The sequence below is a fragment of the Procambarus clarkii genome, chromosome 56, assembly GCF_040958095.1.
Source record: "Procambarus clarkii isolate CNS0578487 chromosome 56, FALCON_Pclarkii_2.0, whole genome shotgun sequence".
Lineage (NCBI taxonomy): Eukaryota > Metazoa > Arthropoda > Malacostraca > Decapoda > Cambaridae > Procambarus > Procambarus clarkii.
This window is the reverse complement of record NC_091205.1, coordinates 22,285,553-22,309,422: the sequence shown is the minus strand read 5'-3', so window position 1 is coordinate 22,309,422 and position 23,870 is coordinate 22,285,553. Positions and strand designations below refer to the sequence as shown.

The window sequence follows — 23,870 nt, the reverse complement described above, 5'->3', positions numbered from 1 at the left end:
ATACAGTTTCATCGAGGCTCACCTCCGAGTCATAATACTGATGCTGCGACTCAGAACTGGGCGAGCGCTGATGGCCACGAGACACTGAGGAAGCAGATGCTGCAGCTGCTACACTGGCATTATTGAGTACTGTCAGTGTGTAGTGAGGAGGGAGGCACGATTTGCACAGGGCAGTGATGAAGGCATCACGTGGCGTTGTCAGCTCAAGCTTTCCTGCCAGGCTTGCAAATGTCTGTTAACAATTAAAGAGCTATTTATTGGGGTAGAGAAGTCTAAACAGTTATTTTATAGTTTAAATTATTTTAAAAGAAATAAGGTGAATGAATATGAATCACATGTATCTATATACTAGAAGTATATATGTGTGTATATATATATATACTTCTAGAAGTATATAACGTATATATACTAGAAGTATATATACGTTAACTTTGATGGAAGGTAAAAGAAAGGGACAGAGGATGAGGTGGAAGAATAGGATATGGCGAAAAGATTCCCATGCATGGAAATGAGAGGTGTTAGGAGGAGGACAATTCTGGTTCAGAAAACAATAGCCAGGGAGGTAAAAGTAACTATGAATGCCGCAGAATGACACCCTTGGTGAGCTGGAAAGTACTGGCTACTGAATATAGTTTGATTCAACAGAACAAGGTGGCTTACTGCAACAGATTGATTTGGTATATATACACTCATTTTCTGTTTTTGTTTCACATTTATACCATTGTAACACCTTTTGTTTCACATTTATACCATTGTAACACCTTTTGTTTCACATTTATACCATTGTAACACCTTTTGTTTCACATTTATACCATTGTAACACCTTTTGTTTCACATTTATACCATTGTAACACACTCACTTTCCATTTTTGTTTCACATTTATACCATTGTAACACCTATGGAAATATATATTAATACAAAAAAATAGGGCATCGAGTTGTTCTCTCTAAAAAATCCAGACCTCCATATTACAAATCCCATCTGCCCACCATATTAGCCTCTCCTGCCTCCCCTCACAAATTCAGATTTGACTAAAAGTAATCATGATTGAAGATGAGGGAGGGCATGGTGAAATACCATAATTTCCTGCATATCATAATTTAAAATTGTGTTTATTCATGTGCCTTTTCTTCTTGTTCAGTGAAAGTCAGTGTAGGTGGCAGAAATGTTATTCCGATAATACTCACGAGATCATATCTACTAAATTATTAATTATAACAGTTTCCCAACACATTTTATAGGCAATCTTGATCAAACACAGCATAGATCTCCAGGTAAGGTAAGTATCTGGTAACAATGTGACAGAACATCACAATATTTTAGATTTACTATACACAAGTGAACAGGTATAAAAAAATCTTATTTTTATTTGAATATTTGATCCTTATTGTATTAACGATTTTATTTTCATGTGGATTGTTTACATAACACTGTACATACAAATAGCTGTTATTACAGCTTAAGTGCTGGTAGTACAGTCGGGTTCATTCTTGACTCACAATCTAGAATTCCAGGTTTGAATCCCGGGCGAGAGAGAAATGGTTGGGTGCATTTCCTACCGCCTAATACCCCTATCCACCTAGCAGTAAATAAGTACCCAGGAGTTAGTCAGCTTGTTGTAGGGTTGGGAGGATCAATAATTCGACCATGGGATGGATCTCGATATAGGCCTAACATGTACTTATATAAAAACTGGCTGCCTGTCTCTCAAAACAATGAATTGTTAATTAATAATTACAAATTTTCCTCAAAATAAAATTGTACCTGGGAGGGTTTTGGAGGGGAAGGAATATTCTGGAATAATGTATCACATCTGCACCATATGTGATACATATACCTGATCAACCAGGCTGTGACTCATACGTCAGGCTGCGAGCAGCTGCGTCCAATAGCCTGGTTGATCATTCTAGCAACCGAGAGACCTGGTCGACGACCGGGTCGCAAGGATGCTAAGCCCCGGAAGCACCTCAAGGTAACCTCAAGTTCATTAGTTCATTACACCATATTTCTGCTGTACTCTAATAGGTACTTAAATACTGTCCACTGCTTTGATGGCCACCTATAAACAATATCTTCATTACTCCATTTCCCAAGACGAGAAGTATGAATCAAATATATTAAATTAAAATATAATGCTTCTCAATTTATTGCTTTAACTGAAACTTAAACAGACCTGTATAGCTTTAAGAATATTCTCTGTTGCAGCTTCATCAGTACAAGCTTCTAACAGGATAGTGAGAGCAGCTAGCAGGCCACACCATGCAGAGTTCACTAGTTGTTCATGGATCTTGCGGTCCTCATCGTTAGGATTGTACTGTTCACCCGCTCCTACATTTAAAAGAACAAAGTCAAGTAATGGTTTGTTCATGAAAATAAGGCTAAGGAGTGCAGATGAAAAACTCCTTCAAGAGAAAGTCACTCAGTGCTTAATTAGACAAGGTTCTGCTCTTCCCATGAACAGGACTATACAGAATCAGGAACGGTTCTGTCAGACAATCCTAGTACAGAATTTAGAAGTTATTCAATTTTATCAAGTCCAGTAAAGTCAAATATAAAAGAAAACTTTTTATAAATTTAAATCTTAAGGCTATTAAATAAAATGTTTAATTCCAGGCTATCATTTAAACTAGTCTTTTTGTGTTAGCTATGAATTTAAAAGTGAGAAGGACAAGTTCTCTCATCAAGGTATGCCTCATTCACTATATTATAAGATTTTTATTATTCAAATTGAATTGAAATTGAAGCACTTTATTCATAAATGTGTGTATATTTATAGTTGGGGCTAGTTTACACAAATTGACATTAAATTCTTTACCTAAAAGAAAGTCATAATTATAACATGTAAGTTGACCAGACCACAGACTAGAAGGTGAAGGGACGACGACGTTTCGGTCCGTCCTGGACCATTCTCAAGTCTCCTGGACCACTTGAGAATGGTCCAGGACGGACCGAAATGTCGTCGTCCCTTCACCTTCTAGTGTGTGGTCTGGTCAACTTTCTTTAGCCACGTTATTGTGACTCATCGCCTGCATAACATGTAAGTATAACAAAAGTATAATATCTCAAATTATAAACTGTATACTCAAGATATAGAATTAGAATTTACATTAATCAATTATTTATGTGCAGATTTGAGTGCATTAACTGGTACCTCAGAGGCAGATTCGACCCCCCTCATAAAGACTGTAACATTGTCTTGTGCGTGTAGACAGTAAGAATGGGCGAGAAATGCGCACGTACCCTTACACTAGAGAACTGATACATTCCATTACCAGAATAAATTATTTATAAAAGGGGAGGCTCAGAGAGCAATAGTTGTACAGTATTTTATATTGCAATTGTTGACATTATGCAATAATATAGTACAAATTTCCAGTCAACTTTACCTGCTACACCATCACTAGTAGCTTGTGGACCCATCATAACCAAGTGGATAGAACGAATGATATCAAGAAGACAGTAGTATGCCACACTCACACCATAGCCATCGGGTATCGTTGGCGGCTCCAGTTTGTCTAGCATTTCTAAACTGTGAAGGAAACACGTGATAAATAAGTTTTAAGTTGTCTTAGAATTTAAAGCCAATCATATAAATCATTATAAATGTTATTAATGTGCAAAATCCCCAACAAATGGAAAAACATCCCACTACCAAGTAAAACACTGCAATAAATGGAAAATTTTAGCAAATAAGCCAAGCTATATGAAAGTAACATTTATAACACTGCAAACCAATCCTTCAATAACGAGTGAGAAGTAATATCACTCCACAATATATGAAACAGCATACGTTATAATTTGCATACAGATTAACATTCATATGAAAGTGCCAATATCAGCATAAAATTAAATACAATTTAATTTCAACAGAATTCAAAGAGAGAAATGAATGTTAAACTTACTATGAAGATTTTGCCTGTCCTGTGGGAATGTTAACACACAAGGGAAGGTAAACCCCCCTGTAGAAGAATGCTGGCTGAGGGGAAACACCTGGACCTACAGGCATCCCAGCCAACAGTGCTGGAGACTGACCCTGTGCTCCTCCCTGGCCTCCTCCTCCCAGCTGAGCACCGGCACTTGATTGCGGCGAGATGAAAAGTGACTGCACAAATGCACCCAAGCTGTTAACTATATCCTGAAAGAAATTGACAACGAGTACGTTTTGAGTGTCGTCACAAAAATGTTGACGTACAAACAACAAATGATCATTAGTATTGCAGCATGAACAATATGCATGATACAGCATACCTGAAATATTTTGGTAGCATGTGGCTTCATATCATAATTGGTACAAAAGGACTGCAGCAGGTTAGGCTGAGTAGCCAGCTTGTGTAGCACCTCTAAGGCAAGGCCACGTTGCCACATTGGTCGATCTCCATCTAGGAATTTCACCATCAATGACAAAAATATTTCACACTGAGTGACCTGAAAATGTTTATAAAAATATAAATTTATAAATGAACTCAATAAATTATAAGGTACAATATTGCAATTTCTTTTTTAAATTAAACCCAGCTAAACAGGATCATTACTACATGGTAGGAACATGCCAGCACAGAAAATAAATCATTGCTGACAAATAGAAAGGACTCGACATTGAGGTCTATGAATGTCTTAAAGAGCAAGTGTGGATGGAGAGGGATGTCTCTCTCTCTTTATTTGCATAATCTGATCATACAAACAGCTTCAGTCATAGTTGGAAGCGATTTTGATCCAGGATAGCCCTAGAATCTGTTGACAGAGAGCTGAAAGTGTGAAACCTTTTTTTATATAAATTCAGTGAATGCTTAATTTATATCAGTTCTCTGAACTGAATTCTCATCATCAAATATTTCATGTTATGCAGTTGTTATTACTTTCTATTAAGTAAATAATTCACTATAAATCTTTGTAAACAGACCCAACTATATATGCATACAATGAATGTACAGTACTATGAATGTCCCCAACTATGAATGTACAAATCAGACATTTATGAATAAAGTGATTGATCGATTAGAAACATGGAGAGAGCCGTACTTTATAAATAGGAAGTTTATGATTTCATTTGGATACAAAGAGGTCTACCTGCTAAAGTAGGATGAATGAGTGTCATATCCACAGGATGGCGACACTACCTTTCCATCAGCCAGAAGAGACAAAATTGGAAAAAATTGGTCGCCAACACATTTGATAACCCATGAACATGGAGAGCACTGAGATTTCAGATACAGACTGATACGGCAAAAAGAGGAACTTTTGATCACACCAGGACAAAAGTTATTCAACCTGGAACTCTACCGAGTTCACTGGGAGAATCTGGAGACTGCAACTGGTGCCACAACCAGGTTTTACAAATAGCCGACCTACACTCTGGCCTATGGGTAATTGCTCCAAATGATTTGCTTATTGATATATCACACCATTATGATTTCTTTGTGTAGCTCCAGGATAATTCCACTGCTCAGTCAAAGCGATTGCTACAATATGAAGATACTGTACATCATAAACTTTTACTGTAATTAGACAAATTAAAATACAAGTAGAATTTCTTAAGATAACTGAACTCAAATACCAAGAGCATTTGAAGGAATCCATTTAATAATAGTGCACAGTAATACAAATAAATTATAGTTAATATGTCTCATCTAACAACAGCTGCTACCAAAAATAAAGCCATTAGAATAACCAATATGGTGCATCACATAACTGCCCTAACTTACTGAATTACATAAATTTCCACCCAAATGCAATGATGAAATTACACAGAGAATGGCCATTTAAAAGAATAGCTTTTGATAAGCAATATAATAATCTGAGTAATGAATATTGCAGAAATGTACCATAGACTTACCAATAGAGGATAATACTTTTGTATCAAAACTGACACAACTCTGAGTAGCCTCATGGCAATGGGAAAATATGGCTTGTCCAGAGGTGTTGCCTGCTGAACGCTGGCAGGCACTGAGGCTCGGTACTTGATGTTTGGAGAGAACAACTTAATAACCAGAGCACACACTCTGTCTTTCAATAGAAACTTGAACTCTGGGTGCTGAAAAAAAATTACTATATAAGCAAACTTATTAAATTATTTTTTTTTTTTACATCAAGAAATTATGATGAATATTACTTAGTTACAGGAATAACAAATGGGAAATGAATACAAATTTGGAAATATATGAGAAGATTAGAATACACAGAATTTTACCTGATAGTAATTTGGTTGGATTTTTCTACCTTCACAGAACCTATTACAAAGTCTCACTGTAATGTACAATATAGAAAAATGACCTGAGTGAAGGCTTTTTCTAAAGCACTTTCATAGTAATCTCTTCACACTTTAAGAAACTCACCAAAATTTATTGAAAGGTCAGGATAAAGATACTGTATTACAATATAAAAATGTATCTGAATATTTTAAATTACAATACATACACTGAAATCAAAGTAAAGTATTAGAAACATAGATGATAAAAGGAACTCCATGATCAGCAAATATTATGCAAATCGGTTTATCATACTAGATGGTATAGTTCATCAATCATAAGGAAAGAGTTCAATTGGTTTCATGGCAAATTAACTGAAAATGAGCAAAGTAATTATGGTTGTAATGTCTGTGACTTGTATATATGCAACTGTAAACACTAAATGTGTCCACAAGAATTGAAATACATTCAACAGTTAGATCCAATATCAATACAGCAATAAATAACTTGCATATCTTCCACAGGCACACTACTGTCCTCCACAAGACAACACAATTACTGTACATTATAATATATAAATATAAATATAAATTATATATATATATATATATATATATATATATATATATATATATATATATATATACACATATATATACATATATATATATACACATATATATACATATATATATATACACATATATATACATATATATATATACACATATATATACATATATATATATACACATATATATACATATATATATATACACATATATATACATATATATATATATATATATATATATATATATATATATATATATATATATATATATATATATATATATATATATATATATATATATATATATATGCGAACAAGCCTGAATGGTCCCCAGGACATATGCAACTGAAAACTCACACCCCAGAAGTGACTCGAACCCATACTCCCAGAAGCAACGCATCTGGTATGTACAAGACGCCTTAATCCACTTGACCATCACGACCGGACATAATGAGGTGATAGCCGAGGCTATTTGAACCACCCCACCGCCGGCACTCGGATAGTTATCTTGGGCATAGCATTTTACCGAATCACCTCATTCTTTGGGGCAACACGTGAGGAACACAAATGCGAACAAGCCTGAATGGTCCCCAGGACATATGCAACTGAAAACTCACACCCCAGAAGTGACTCGAACCCATACTCCCAGAAGCAACGCATCTGGTATGTACAAGACGCCTTAATCCACTTGACCATCACGACCGGACATAATGAGGTGATAGCCGAGGCTATTTGAACCACCCCACCGCCGGCACTCGGATAGTTATCTTGGGCATAGCATTTTACCGAATCACCTCATTCTTTGGGGCAACACGTGAGGAACACAAATGCGAACAAGCCTGAATGGTCCCCAGGACATATGCAACTGAAAACTCACACCCCAGAAGTGACTCGAACCCATACTCCCAGAAGCAACGCATCTGGTATGTACAAGACGCCTTAATCCACTTGACCATCACGACCGGACATAATGAGGTGATAGCCGAGGCTATTTGAACCACCCCACCGCCGGCACTCGGATAGTTATCTTGGGCATAGCATTTTACCGAATCACCTCATTCTTTGGGGCAACACGTGAGGAACACAAATGCGAACAAGCCTGAATGGTCCCCAGGACATATGCAACTGAAAACTCACACCCCAGAAGTGTATGGGTAGATATACCCCAGAAGAGTATGGGTTCGAGTCACTTCTGGGGTGTGAGTTTTCAGTTGCATATGTCCTGGGGACCATTCAGGCTTGTTCGCATTTGTGTTCCTCACGTGTTGCCCCAAAGAATGAGGTGATTCGGTAAAATGCTATGCCCAAGATAACTATCCGAGTGCCGGCGGTGGGGTGGTTCAAATAGCCTCGGCTATCACCTCATTATGTCCGGTCGTGATGGTCAAGTGGATTAAGGCGTCTTGTACATACCAGATGCGTTGCTTCTGGGAGTATGGGTTCGAGTCACTTCTGGGGTGTGAGTTTTCAGTTGCATATGTCCTGGGGACCATTCAGGCTTGTTCGCATTTGTGTTCCTCACGTGTTGCCCCAAAGAATGAGGTGATTCGGTAAAATGCTATGCCCAAGATAACTATCCGAGTGCCGGCGGTGGGGTGGTTCAAATAGCCTCGGCTATCACCTCATTATGTCCGGTCGTGATGGTCAAGTGGATTAAGGCGTCTTGTACATACCAGATGCGTTGCTTCTGGGAGTATGGGTTCGAGTCACTTCTGGGGTGTGAGTTTTCAGTTATATATATATATATATATATATATATATATATATATATATGTCGTACCTAGTAGCCAGAACGCACTTCTCAGCCTACTATGCAAGGCCCGATTTGCCTAATAAGCTAAGTTTTCATGAATTAATTGTTTTTCGACTACCTAACCTACCTAACCTAACTTTTTCTGCTACCTAACCTATTCTAACCTATAAAGATAGGTTAGGTTAGGTTAGGTAGGGTTCGTTAGGTTCGGTCATATATCTACGTTAATTTTAACTCTAATAAAAAAAATTGACCTCATACATAATGAAATGGGTAGCTTTATCATTTCATAAGAAAAAAAATTGAGAAAATATATTAATTCAGGAAAACTTGGCTTATTAGGCAAATCGGGCCTTGCATAATAGGCCGAGAAGTGCGTTCTGGCTACTAGGTACGACATACTACTAGGTATGTCGTACCTAGTAGCCAGAACGCACTTCTCGGCCTATTATGCAAGGCCCGATTTGCCTAATAAGCCAAGTTTTCCTGAATTAATATATTTTCTCAATTTTTTTTCTTATGAAATGATAAAGCTACCCATTTCATTATGTATGAGGTCAATTTTTTTTATTAGAGTTAAAATTAACGTAGATATATGACCGAACCTAACGAACCCTACCTAACCTAACGAACCCTACCTAACCTAACCTAACCTATCTTTATAGGTTAGAATAGGTTAGGTAGCAGAAAAAGTTAGGTTAGGTTAGGTTAGGTAGGTTAGGTAGTCGAAAAACAATTAATTCATGAAAACTTAGCTTATTAGGCAAATCGGGCCTTGCATAGTAGGCTGAGAAGTGCGTTCTGGCTACTAGGTACGACATATATATATATATATATATATATATATATATATATATATATATATATATATATATATATATATATATATATATATATATATATATATATATATATATAAATATATATAAATATATATATATATATATATATATATAAATATATATAAATATATATATATATATATATATATATATATATATAAATATATATATATATATATATATATATATATATATATATATATAAATATATATATATATATATATAAATATATATATATATATATATATATATATATATATATATATATATATATATATATATATATATATATATATATATATATATATAAACAAGTCAAAAACACAAAACACCTATAATTAGTCACCTGTTTACATTATAGGCCAATTATTTGTTGATATGACTAAGTTATGTATTTGTTTACGAGACAGAATACTTGTTACAATGTTACATCAGATATTTATATACAGTATTAAATTGTATGTTTAGATTTGACAAGACATTAGTTCACAAAGAATATCACTTGCCTACATCGTCCAAAATGCATCAGTCATTTATTGTACATGATACTTAAGGTTATAAAATCCCTTTATTTATATACAAAGTTACAGAATCTGAATGATAATAAAAGACATTCTACATAGTTACAAATTGGCACATATTGACCTACCAATCTATCTAACAACCTGCATGTATCTATCATATCTCAAAGTCAACCACATCCTGAGTGTAAAGACTTAATGATAATAGAGTACTGTAGTCTGCTTTAAATAGCCTTGTCGGAAGGCAGTCTCACATCTGGTGCTTGAAATACTTGCTTTAGAATTTCTACATTTTGTTTTAGGGTCTCCTATGTGTGCCTATTGTTGGTTACACATTACAGTATTACACTGTACTGTACTGTTAACATATATATCTTCATCTTCCATGATGATGTAGTGAATAAACCCAAATAAAAAGCAATAGCTTAGTATGAGGCCTTGCTGTGGGAAGACTAACCAGCTCTAAGTAGCAAAGAAAGTAAGCAAGATAAAAGTTTTGTTTAATGTGTTAGGAGTTCACACTGTCATCACATACTCATGGTAACTGATAAGCCTTTATTTAAGTCCAAACTCTATGAGTTTCTCAGCATATTTATTCATTCATCCATTATCATAACCCCCATTTGCCACTTTCAAGAAGCGGGGATATATACAAAGAATTAACAAAGTACTGAAATTCTCAATCAGGAGCAAACTACAAAAAATTAAAACAAAAATTTAAAATACATAAACAAGGCAAGAAACCTTTAAGTGTACCAATGAATAGGGGATACTTAAATTAAACAGAAGTAACAAAAACAAGAAACGAATAAATTTTCCAAGCGAGTGACATCTTGACCATAAACTTACAAATACTGTGTGCTTTATGTCCTGCACAGTGTCAGTATGGCACAGTGTAAAAGCAAGAAAGAAAACAAACTCATTTTTGTTCATCTTTTATGTTTCCCTAAATTTTGACTGCTGTAATACTTCCATTATTGTCCATATGTATATAAAGCTTGTCTACTACAATATTTGATCCTACAACACTATTAACCGACGTATGTTTTTCTATAAAGTCCATAAAATGTGAGAGAAATACCACATGTCAAATTTACAAAAATCAAGTTTATAAACAGCCTCTAAAGCAAAATGAACAACTTCAAAATTTTCAAACAAATCACATTTCATGCCAAACGGATCACTGAAAAACAAGTGTTTAAGCCATACGAGAAAGTGTGCTCATGAGGACAAAAAATAACACACAAACACATATCACAGCACAAATGCCACTCACTGTGTAGAACACTGTTGGATACAGGCTCAGGATTGATGTAAGGAGTTCTAGGCCAAATGTTCTCAGCGACACGGGCAACCCTGACTTTTAACGTAAAAATTTTTAAAAGAAAATAAATGTCTGGGAAATAATGAACCTGATTATTTCTCAAGGTCTGATATATTATAGATAAAAATAAAACAGAATTCCTAAACAAAACTCTTGAAAAATAAATAAGATGTTATTAAATAGAAACAATGTATTGAGAACCCATGAAAAGCATTTTTCTGAGCAGTATGCTTGGTTACTTCCTAAATTAAGATCCTATTGGCCTCTGATTAGGATCTGGAGCAATCAAGATAGGTCGACATTCTACACCACACAGTGAAAATATGTTCAACCTGTTCTGCAGAATTATACAAGAGCTAGAATGACATTAGAAAAAACTCAATCCTGCCCAGAATCTAGACATAAGTGCACCACATAAAATTCATTAGTCTTTCGAGATGCAACTTTGTATCAACAGACAGTGTATCGTCTTGTATGGCCCCTACTTAACTAATGGCCCACTAGATCACTGCCACCATGTAGCAATCGAGCACAACATCCTCACATGTTGAGGATCTAGATGTATCTAGATTTATTCAAATCCATCCAAAGCCCGATTTTTGCAACCCATCCTTCAAAAATGATAGAACCTTTAGCCACTATTGGTTAAACATGCAAAAATGGGCGATTGCACAAAATAATACACACACACAAAATCAATGTTGGATCGCACTTAACATACATGAATTGGTCGGATGCATACAAAAGCTGCCCGTATGGTACCTCACAGCAGCCAAGTGGTAAAACTTATCTGGAATAACTTATTTTGACAGACAACTTACCTGGACTACCTTACCCAAATAATTATAAAATGATTTAATTATTATATTATAAATCACGAAGTGGTTAGTCTAGGAAAATGGTGATTGCATATTACGTATTTGAATGTATGTAGAGTCAGAAATTAAATTAAACTTTCATGGCTGATGTGAAACATGAAACTAAATTAAAATCTTTTAATAAAACTATTTAGTTTTCTCTCTGCTTTACAAGATGTTTATAGGTTTTAAATCTTATTTTCATGCTTTATTATTTAAAATCAATTAAAACTGTATTAATACACTCTTAATTTAAAAGTCATAGTAGTTCAAATATAAACACTAATCACAAAATAAAATTTAAAACAAATAGGTTGCTACTAGAAAGTGCAGGACAAAGATGTTATTAATTCAGATCACAAAACCGATTTAAAAATTGCGAGGGATAAAAAGAAAAAAAATCTGGTACAAACATGTTAGCAAGCATCAATTTGTGAAATTCATTGTCAAAAATACCTAACAGTGGTAAGAAATAAATGTATAGAACATTAAATAAAATATAAACACCAAATATCTTACATTGTAAAAAACTGTCGGAAATGTTGTGAGGACGGATTCCAGAAGTTCCAACCCGAAAGTTCGCGTCATTTCTGTTAGACCAAGAAGCCACAATGGTTGATCTGCATTCACTAACTGCACCAAGTCCTGTGGAATATTTAATTAGTAAGCACAGAAATATTTTTAATATTTATTTATATTCAAATGGGTTGAAAATAACATATCAGGAACAATTCAAAGGGTATTTTCCTACAACACATACATTAGAATATTGTAACATCCAACTACTGTACTGTATTTCAAGTAGCTAATACAGCAACATCCTCACTTCTTGCAGGTTGGTGTATGCTTCCAGACAATCCAAGTGGTTAGGCACTATTCCTTCCCTCCATCATCCTATCCTAGCTCCTATCCATTCCTTGTATCCATTCCATGTGCTATATGGTCATAATGGCCTAGCACTTTTTCATAAATAATTATGTACAGCACTACATACCCTGTGGATTACTGAGGACACACTTCCTGTAAGTATCATTATCTGGTTATTTGAAATTTATTTATTATTCCCAAAATGAAAAAATTTTTGTGGAGCAACATGGCCACAATTTATATGGCAAATGTTTATTTTGCAATACATTCACCAAAATTTGCATACTGTGCATATATAACAATTATTTATGAACAGATCTGAATATTAATATATGTTTATTTTAATTTGGAAAGCACCAAGCCATTATGACTATACAGCACTGGGAAGGGATCAGGATAAGGATTTGATATGGGACGGGGGAAGGAATGGTACCCAACTACTTGGACGGCCGGGGATTGAACACCGACCTGCATGAAGCGAGACCGTCGCTCTACCATCCAGTCCAATTAAGGCAATGTGCAATCAGACATTTTACAAAATGACAATTGACTGTTTCATAACATTTTCTGACCAGCTATCAAAGACGATGTTTTTCAAACAGAGGCAGTGAAATCCATTTAATACAGAAATGAATTGGGTAGCAGGAATTGTAGCAGAACCAGTACAAATATTAGCATGGCAGCAGTAATCTCAAATCACCATCATCATATGACTATTCATTTCTACTCCAAAATTCTAAGAGAAATGCAGTGAGACTTGTGTCATTCGCTCATTATGTAGGTAATTTAAATCACCTATTCTTCCTTTTTTCTCTTAATTTGTTTAATCTTGCACTTTTTATTTGTAAATATTTATAGAAAAATGCACTTATATTTCAGAAATGTTTTACTAAAGCTTGTACCGTGCTGTAAATTGTAAAAATAAGCTTATTTATGCGATGTTTTCTCCAGAGTATCCAGACCTACTGGGATACATACCTGGCATACATAGCATATGAATTGTTTGTTTGTGTTTTGTGAATTGTTTATGTTTGAATAGAATTTGTACTAGTGATGTTTCTGACAAGAAAAAAGAAAAGGATGCATATCATATAGTTTGTGAACAAAATACAAAATTTGGACCAAATATGAGGATTTCAAATCTTTTTATCAGAAATTCCTGTATCCTCTAACTGGCCAGCTAATTGATATTGTTTGCTAATTAAGCAGCATTAAAACCTGTAACAGTGCACCACTACTGGTGGTGAACAGTTACTGTCTGTAGCTGTTGACTGAGCACTACCCTTATCTTCCATCATACCTGTAGGGATGCAAAAACAAACCTGAAACATTAGATAAGCATCAGCAGCAGCAGGCCTCAGTGTCTTTGGTGAATTAGCACTCAGAACTTTCAGCTCTTCCAAGCTAACATTTTCATCACCTTCATCCTCAGTACCTCTGCAATGATGTAACATTTATCTAAAAAATCCCAATTAAAAAGTAGGCATTTTTATGTTAGTACTACTGTATTGCATATAATAAAAGGTATATTACATAAACCTTTGCACATTACTACTTTAAGTATGTTCTTGAGCAGAGCTTACACCAGGATATCAATGAATGTTTAATATATCATCAGAATTTGTATAAAAGGTTATTTGTTGATGGTAGTAGACTTCTTTACCTTAGTCACCCAGAAGGACTACAGATACAAAAAAACTGCTCTTGTGTCCATGAGTTATTTTATTAAATAAATGAGTTATATAAATAAAAGCCATTAAATTACAATATAACTTACCCATCTTCTTTAACATGCTTAATATCTTCAGCCACTACTCTCTCAAACACAACACTAACAAGTTGTCGGACAGTTGCACTAGCAGTATTTACAACTGTAGCATCCTTTGTGAAGTGCAGGCGAAAACACAGAACAAGAGCCTGGGCAAAATAAAAACAAAAGTTTTTTAATTCTTTAAATGATAAGTAAATCTTTGGATATCTGTATTATTGTCACAACAAGCTAGCTATTCATCTGCCTATAAGCTATTACATATTGTACCTTTTCTCACTAGACAGAATGAATACTCATCCAGAGCCTTTACCTTAGCAAGATTTGGTCCCTGAATGACAGTGCTGGTGGTAAGGAGAAGCGTTACGGTCTGCAGTACCTTCAGTTCCTCAATGCCTGTCTCCATAAGCATCCATAATGTCTCTACCACATGTTCTCCACTGCTCACATCCACCACATCTGCCACTATCAGCCGCTGAATAAGCCCTAAAGACAACTTTTCGGAAGAAAACAATTAATATATACAAAGTGTTTGAGTTACTTCAGATATTTAAATATAATTGAAAATCTACTTTAGTTAAATCAATTTCATTGTTATAAAAGATAAGAATGAAAAGAACACACAAAATATATATATACTATACACAAGATGCTAACCTTGACAATCTTTGGATCCTTGGTCTCTGTTGCTTGAACAAGAGGATAGAGTATCTGGGAAGTGATCTGAGACAAGGATGACTGAGGGTTCATCGAGGCCCCACGCACCTTGATGATTGCTTCTTCACACGACTTTAAAAATTAAGAAAAAGTAAATTTGAATGTGTGTTTAGCATCTCAGAAAAATAAATATCCTTTAAATTTGTTAAGAAACACTTCAAATCTACATACTAAATAATAAATTTAAGTTCATAAGACATAACTTATGTAACAATACTGTATAACAATCTTTCAAGTGGCACTAGCCTGAGCACAGTAAAAATACCCCCATCACCATACACAGGGAAGAGAATAGCCATTTAATTCTTTCACAATAGCACTTTAGATTCTTTTAAATAATTAATTCATGAATCATCTCTCAAAACTTAATCACCCATGCAATACATTTTATCGTGTCTCCTACTAATAGCTTGCATCTTTTATTTATTGACACTTATAATTCTGCCATTTTTATATCTTGCGCTATTCTAGCACCCCCCACCTTCCCTAATGTATACTGTAATCTTCCCAGCATGTTATTCTAGCACCCTACCTTCCCTAATGTATACTGTAATCTTTCCAGCATGTTATTCTGGCACCCTACCTTCCCTAATGTATACTGTAATCTTCCCAGCATGATATTCTAGCACCCTACCTTCCCTAATGTATACTGTAATCTTCCCAGCATGTTATTTTAGCACCCCCACCTTCCTTAATGTATACTGTAATCTTCCCAGCATGTTATTCTAGCACCCTACCTTCCCTAATGTATACTGTAATCTTCCCAGCATGTTATTCTAGCACCCCACCTTCCCTAATGTATACTGTAATCTTCCCAGAATGATATTCTAGCACCCTACCTTCCCTAGCACATACTGTAATCCTTCCCAGTATTTTCCTGGTGCACTATATTTATTCTGAGAATATTTGTTGAATACAGAGTTACTGTACTTATTTTGCAGGTTAATCTGTTTCCTAACTTTTTTTGTCATTTAAATAAAACTTTGTAATTTTTAACTGAAGAAACTATTTGCATCTAGGTCCCCAATCACAGTTGGGGACAAATAGCAAATGACACAGGGGAAGTGTTAAAGTGTTTTGGCATTCCTGGAAATTTAACTAACCCATAACACCTCACCTGCATGACAAGTGTGATAGCCAGCACACAACTGGAACTTAAAAGAAAATCATTTATAATTCTATAAGAAATACCTAACAGCATGAAAATAGAGAATAAAAGCGTTCAACTTGTACAGCAAGCTATAGATGATTACAACTTACATCTTTGATATGTGGATACCTCTTTTTTGTTTCCATGCAAAGTGATTTAAGGTCACTTTGCAGAGCATCAAGCATCTTGGCTGCTTTTCCTTCACTAGATGTGGCTGTCATAATGATGTAAACAACAGAGACTTTATGTCTCAGTTAATCGTGTTTCACAACCACAGTTTATAAAATGTGGTTAGCCGTTCACTTCTGTAAACAAGGATAAGATAAACATTTTAGCATTTTTTTGCACAAGGACATAATATACAATGTGTCAACTGTCAGTGCATGCTAGGAAAACCAAATGTTCGAGTGAATTTAATTATGATAGCATGCCTCCCACCCCATCAGTTAATCTAAGAAAGATTATGTGCTTCAGTTATTAAAAATGAACAGCACATTTTTGTCAACACTGGTTCTATTAAAACATGATTTAATTAAATAGAAGGTAATGACAGGTTGGATAACAAGAACTTTTCACACTAGAGATGCTATACCGATGATGACACTTTTCAAAACGCTTGTGCTCTCTAGAGTGGAGTACTGCTGCACAATGACAGCCCCTTTCAAAGCTGGAGAAATTGCTGAACTGGAGAGCGTGAAGAGATCCTTTACTGCTAGAATCCACTCAGTAAAACATCTAAACTATTGGGACTGACTAAAGAGCCTAAATCTGTACTCCCTTGAGCGCAGGCGGGAGAGATACATAATAATTTACACGTGGAAAATATTAGAGGGGCTGATCCCAAACCTGCACACAGAAATAACATCACATGAGACCAGAAGACATGGCAGGATGTGCAGAATACCCCCGTTGAAAAGCGGCGGTGCAACAGGTACTCTGAGAGAGAACTCCATCAACATCAGAGGCCCGAGACTGTTCAACACGCTTCCGCTACACACAAGGGGCATAACTGGCAATCCCCTCACAGTGTTCAAGAGAGAACTGGATAAGTACCTCCAAATGACACCTGATCAACCAGGCTGTGACTCATACATCAGGCTGCGAGCAGCCGCGTCCAACAGCCTGGTTGATCAGTCCAGCAACCAGGAGGCCTGGTCGACGACCGGGCCGCGGGAACGCTAAGCCCCGGAAGCACCTCAAAGTAACCTCAAGGTAAGGTAATAGAAACAGGAAATCATAGGTGATGAAAAATAATTCAAAGGAAAAAATAAGAAGAGGACAGGTGATAAAGATAGAAGGGGGAGAGAACAAAATCCTCTACACAGTGAATCAGAACAATAAAGCTCCAAGACAAGCAGGTACAACACCACTGGGACAATACAGTGTGAAAATGTGCAGAATGCAGAATCAATCTCTTGGGCCCCTAGGAACAATGTGACGCATTTAAATGTTTCTATACAAATGCCAGAAGCCTGGCAAATAATTTAACACATTGTGTATATATTGAGGTTGAAAATTTCTCCAAGACTGGGATCAGCAAAGCATTGGGGACAAGAAAAAAATAATGGAAGTGTAATTCCCTCATAGAATACCACCCACCATTCAGAAAGTATAGAATAACAAGATCAAGAGGTATAATATTATACATTAAGGATATTTGACTGCAATTACCAGCAATGAGGGAAATAATATAACATGAAATACTCAGAATCTATATGGTGTGAAACAAGCTTTTCCATATCTAAATAATGTCACTGAATGACACATTTAGTCCTAAGATTAACACTTTGGTACCCACACAACTTATTGGTTCTAGGTTTAATTTCTGAGTAGATAAAGATATTTGGGAATGTTTCCTTACACCTGATGCCTCTGTTCACTAAGCAGTAAATACGTACTAGGGTATTAGCCACTTGCTGTGGGTTGTATCCTGAGGGGTGATAAGCCATTGGCTTGTCAGACCTTGACAAGCTTAACTGGCTTCCTGTCCCCAAAATAGGAAACTGTTAAAATTAAATAGTGAATTTGCATATTGTTACTCTATTGAATTACTATCCATATATTTTCCCTTCATTCATATAGTCAAAAGTTCAGAATTTAGCCAATTACATGTATATATATACAGTAATTAAAAGTATGAACTTTTAAGGAATTACCAACATAGTATACAGTCAGCAACTGACTTAAAAGATTATACAGTAACAAGTAGTGTACCTACACTACAAAAAATAGGAGCTGCCTCGTATGGGCCAATAGGACTTTTGCAGTTACCTTTGTTCTTATGTTCTTACACTGTGTTTCTTGTAATGAAAAGGATGCAACGGAGGAGTCCGGAATGACGACCTCTGACCCAACACGTACACTCCTGCCCCAGGAGTCAAGGCAGGTGAAGGGTTATGGTTGACGTGTATTATCGGGATTCTGCATCACTAACCTTCAGTCCAAAGTTATTATTATGACGCTCAGTCAGTGTAACATCCTCTTGATGACATCCTTCTCATTTGCATGGGATGTAGAGGCAAACGATATGTATATCTAGTATCAAAACACTCCCAGCTGAGTTGGCAAGCGGTGCAAAAGTCCACTTTGCTGTGTCTGCCTATAAGGGAAACAAAAACTTTGTTTACATCCGGATATAGAGGTTTGGAACCCATAAGGTGTGAAACAGCTGGCGAGCGGAGGCTCCAAATGCGCTCTTGGGAGCACCAGGAGCCTCCGATCCTCCCAGGCCTGTCACTGCTAACTGCTTCATTATATGCAAATTGTTAACTCCTGTCATCATCAGTGTTGTTTTTCTCAAGGGTATTTAATTCAATGTTGTTAAAGATGCCTATGAAATTGTCAGATGAAATTATGCATATAATACCATTTAAATAACCAAACTGACGATGAAAAATGTGAGCTTTATACGATATTCTAAAAGATAAACTTAAAACGTATTAACGTGTAAAGAAATATCTTGTCTCAGGAGCCGTCCAATTTCACAACCCGCGGAGGTTTAAAATTAAAATTAAGGGGGAGCGGCTGACCGGCATGGTTAAGAAAGTAATTATCAAAAGAAGGCACCAAGCCTGGAAGACTATGTACCCCGCCAAGGTTATAGTCGTGTCAACTATAGCTTAATATTGGCTCTCCTTATATAGAAATTGATTGTTCAGCATCTTGCGTCGCAAAATTTTCCTACTGAGGTTAAACGGTCCAAATATTGGCTTGGCATACCATTGTTGGCGACAGGAAGCCGCATTTAAGCTGATAATTTACCTAAGGGCCACTAACCCTAGTGCCTTCGACGAGGGGCAAAGGAAGCCGGCGGCTTGTCGAAGGTTCTACCCTTATTGAGGGTAGAACCTCGATAAGGGTGTGTTTGAACCTATATATCGAGGGTGTGTTTGAACCTATATATCGAGGGTGTGTATAATATATATATATATATATATATATATATATATATATATATATATATATATATATATATATATATATATATATATATATATATATATATATATATATATATATATATATATATATGTGTGTACCACGCCCTGCCCTGGTGACTCTCTATTACTCCCTTATCTATCCATATCTCAACTATGGTATTTGTGCTTGGGGCTCTACTACCCAAAATCATTTACGTCCTCTAATTACTCAACACAAAGCTGCTATTAGGACAATATCCAATTCTGGCCCCAGACATCACTCGGTACCCCTATTCAAATCCCTGAATATGTTAGACATTAAGTCACTGCACATTCTCTCATGTGTACTATACATATACAAAACGCTAAATTGTAATGCCAATCCTGATCTCAAAAGCTTCATAGAAGGTTGTAACAGAACCCATGAGCACCACACCAGAAATAAATACAGTTTTGATATTCCTAGAGTACGACTTAATCAAACCAGAAATGCTCTACAAATCAAGGGGCCCAGAATGTGGAATGACCTTCCCAACCATGTTAAAGACTGTACCTCTCTCAACCAGTTTAAGATAAAAACTAAACACTACCTAATAAATTCCCTGTAACCTACCTCACTCCTCTATTGTCAACCCATGTCCGTTATTTTCTTTTTTTTAATCAACACTGTTTGTCAACCTATTGTATTTGTGCTGCTTTTTCAGTCATGTTCCCCCTTTTTTTTTTATCTTTATTTGTATTTGTTCTCAACACTTTTTATTCTTTATGCTCAATTAGTATTAAGTTCTAGATATTAATGTTTTTCTTGCCCGAAACGCATTGCGTAATAGTGGCTTTAGGCATTGTATGTACTAGCTCTATCTATATATCAATCCATTAATGTAACATCACTTGTATGTATATACCTTACCTGAATAAACATCTGATATATATATATATATATATATATATATATATATATATATATATATATATATATATATATATATATATATATTTATATATAATGTAGTATATATAGATGTCTAGGTCAATCCAAAAAGGTTGTGCCAATTGTGTTGGGAGCCACTTCATAATATAATGAAATTATAAAACTATGGAATCAGTCCCCAATAGTTCATCTCTTACTAATTTTATATAAGTGGGCATGGGGGGCCCGATTCTCCTTTTAATGGGTGCATAGAGGCTAACTCCCCTATAAAGAGGACATGGGAGACAATCCTGCCCTGCCCACAAGTGTGCCCTATATCCCCCAGTCACCCTGCAAAGTTTAGTAAGACTAGCCCCAAACATCTGACCTCATACCTTGAACAGACAAACACAGACATCCTCTTCAACTATACAAATATCTGGTGCACCCCCATTTGGACTACTGTAGCAAAGCATGGAGACCTTATTTTCAGAACATATTTACTTTGGAAAAGTTCAACAATGAAAAAGCATCCCAGAACTAATTAACTCTCATACTAGGAACGTTTGAGAGGCCACAGGACCAACAACACTGCAAACTTTTAAAATTTTGAACAAGTAACCTAAATTTACCCAAGGGCCACCCACCTCTTTTTTTTTTTTTTTTTTGAGATATATACAAGAGTTGTTACATTCTTGTACAGCCACTAGTATGCGTATCGTTTCGGGCAGGTCCCTGAAATACGATCCCCGCCGCGAAGAATCGTTGTTACAACCAAGTACCCATTTTACTGTTGAGTTAAACAGAGGCTACAGTTAAGGATTTGCGCCCAGTAAATCCAAGGACAAGAAGCTAGCAGCTTGTCATAGGTCCCCCCATTTTTCCTGATGATTTTATCCAACTAGATTTTGAACTGCAGCAATGTTTTGGCACTCAGGGCTTCAAATAGTAAGCAGGTCCATGAATTTATAACCTTATAGGGTGGAAAAATATCCGCTTTGTCCTAAATTGTGGCTTGTTGAGCGTGAAACCATATTTTTTTTTTTTTTGGAGGGGGCAATTTGTTTATGATTATTATTATTAAGCTATTTGAAGGATTACAAGGTAGTATCTACAGGGAAGTGAGGTCTAGTCCTTAATGCCCTGCCTACTAGCCTTGTACCTGTTGTATTTCATCTACTCTTGACTTTCAAATTCTGTCAAATCAGGCCTTAAAGTTGTGGATGGAGGTGACTTCCACAATTTCCTCTCTTGAAAGCATTCCACTTGTTAACTACATATACAGGATACAAGTACTTACTTACATTCCTTTGGCTCATTTGTGCTTCCAGCTTCCACCTGTCTTCTTTTTGTGCTTTCTCTCAGTTTCAAGACAGAGTAGATCAAAAGCTAACTATGACTTCCTATATCTCCAACTCACAGGATGGTTATAATCATACATGGAATCAAGAGAGAACATGAAATGCAAGTCTAATCCATTAGCCTGCACTAGCAAAATCTGGGTAGAGCACAAGAATATCATCCAGAATTCATGTGTTCAAATAAATCATTACAAATAGACAAATAAATCATTACTTTTGGGGTAGATTTACTCTGTATATTATATATATATATATATATATATATATATATATATATATATATATATATATATATATATATATATATATATATATATATATATATTTATATATACACATGGGAAGTAGTTACAGAGCTCTAAGTATCTCATTCCATTTGGTCTGAAATTATTGGTAGCATGGAAATCACATATACTGTATACAGTGCTGGGGAGTGTTCCACAGCTCTTATTCACATAATTTACAATTAGAAAGCTCACCATGGGCGATTCATTATGTGCAGCCATCAGCCATAGGTATTGATATTCCAGCCTGATTCTGGATTATATAATAACAAAGTCCCATGATACAGTAACTAAACAACAACAACACACAGTTCTTTTCATAATAAAGAAAAATGTGTAAAATTCAGGGGAATCAATGAAGTTGACAAGCCTGTTTAAATTAAAAAGAAAGTTAGGACAAGGAGACATCAGTGAAAGCTGAACAAGCAACTTATTTGAAGACGTAAAAATGTTCTTGTTCCCTGTACATTGGTTGGTAAGTGGAATTCATTGAAAGACGAGTTGTTTAAGTCAATTCCATCCACAAACTAAGAAAACAAAATGTGATTAAAATAATGTTGAGAAAGATAATTAGCATGTCTGATATAAACAGTTAGGAGGCTGGTTGTAAAGAGCTAGATTTCACTCCCCCCACAGCCGCCCAATCACTTGGGCTGGACGATAAGAGTGTCTCGATTCATGCAAATCAGTGTTCAATCCCCGACTGTCCAAGTGGTTGGGCACCATTCCTTTCCAGCTTGTCCCATCCCGAATCCTTATCCTGACCCTCTTTCAAGTGCTAAATGTGTAGTTGTAATGGCTTGGAGCTTTCCCCTGATAACTCCCTTCCCTTCTCCCCATAGCTACTGATAGGTAAGCAGCATTAGCATTATTCATGACTGCTCTCATCTTGGAGAAGATACTTTCCACGTCAAGATAACCTTTTAGTGACTACTCTGCAAGTTGGTGGCAACACTCACTCAACCAGCTCAACATACCATAAATCTAGACTGTTTCGTGATACCATAAATCTAGACGGTCTCGTGATACCATAAATCTAGACTGTCTCCTGGGTTTTCATCAATTGATCTTGTACAGAAGACCCACTTTCATCCTCTGCTGTAATGTACTTCCACCAGATGTAAACTGGTGGAGCTTCCACCAGATGTAAACTTGGATAACAAGGATGTTATCCAAGAAACAAGGGGAATGCCAGGAGAAACTCTTTGCAATCATTAATGCCCATCAGTTCCTGGTCACCCACCCACTGAACAGATATTCTTGAACTCCAAGACTGCCCTTAACCTCCTTACAATACACAATGCCACCTCTGAATTTATGTAGTTTTACAAAGAGG

The 23,870-nt window shown here is 35.8% G+C and overlaps 1 protein-coding gene across 4 annotated transcripts in view; it reads right to left on the bottom strand.

Moving 5' to 3' along the window:
• mon2 (Mon2 homolog, regulator of endosome-to-Golgi trafficking) overlaps window positions 1–19,157 on the bottom strand; it is a 46,043-nt gene extending 26,886 nt beyond the window's left edge. For 2 of the 4 annotated variants that reach the window (XM_069305870.1, XM_069305871.1), the window contains exons 1-13: window positions 18,832–19,157; window positions 16,671–16,865; window positions 15,351–15,482; window positions 15,007–15,189; window positions 14,703–14,842; window positions 14,248–14,362; window positions 12,578–12,703; window positions 5,835–6,032; window positions 4,250–4,426; window positions 3,904–4,136; window positions 3,388–3,530; window positions 2,175–2,329; window positions 23–232 (exon numbers count right to left, since the gene is read on the bottom strand). In XM_069305870.1, the coding sequence (XP_069161971.1) occupies window positions 23–232; window positions 2,175–2,329; window positions 3,388–3,530; window positions 3,904–4,136; window positions 4,250–4,426; window positions 5,835–6,032; window positions 12,578–12,703; window positions 14,248–14,362; window positions 14,703–14,842; window positions 15,007–15,189; window positions 15,351–15,482; window positions 16,671–16,781 (1,923 nt within the window). In that variant the 5' untranslated portion in view covers window positions 16,782–16,865; window positions 18,832–19,157. The remainder of the gene's footprint in view (window positions 1–22; window positions 233–2,174; window positions 2,330–3,387; window positions 3,531–3,903; window positions 4,137–4,249; window positions 4,427–5,834; window positions 6,033–12,577; window positions 12,704–14,247; window positions 14,363–14,702; window positions 14,843–15,006; window positions 15,190–15,350; window positions 15,483–16,670; window positions 16,866–18,831) is intronic. The other 2 variants (XM_045762871.2, XM_045762872.2) reach the window with 1 other exon arrangement.
• Between the last annotated feature and the right edge of the window lie 4,713 nt (window positions 19,158–23,870).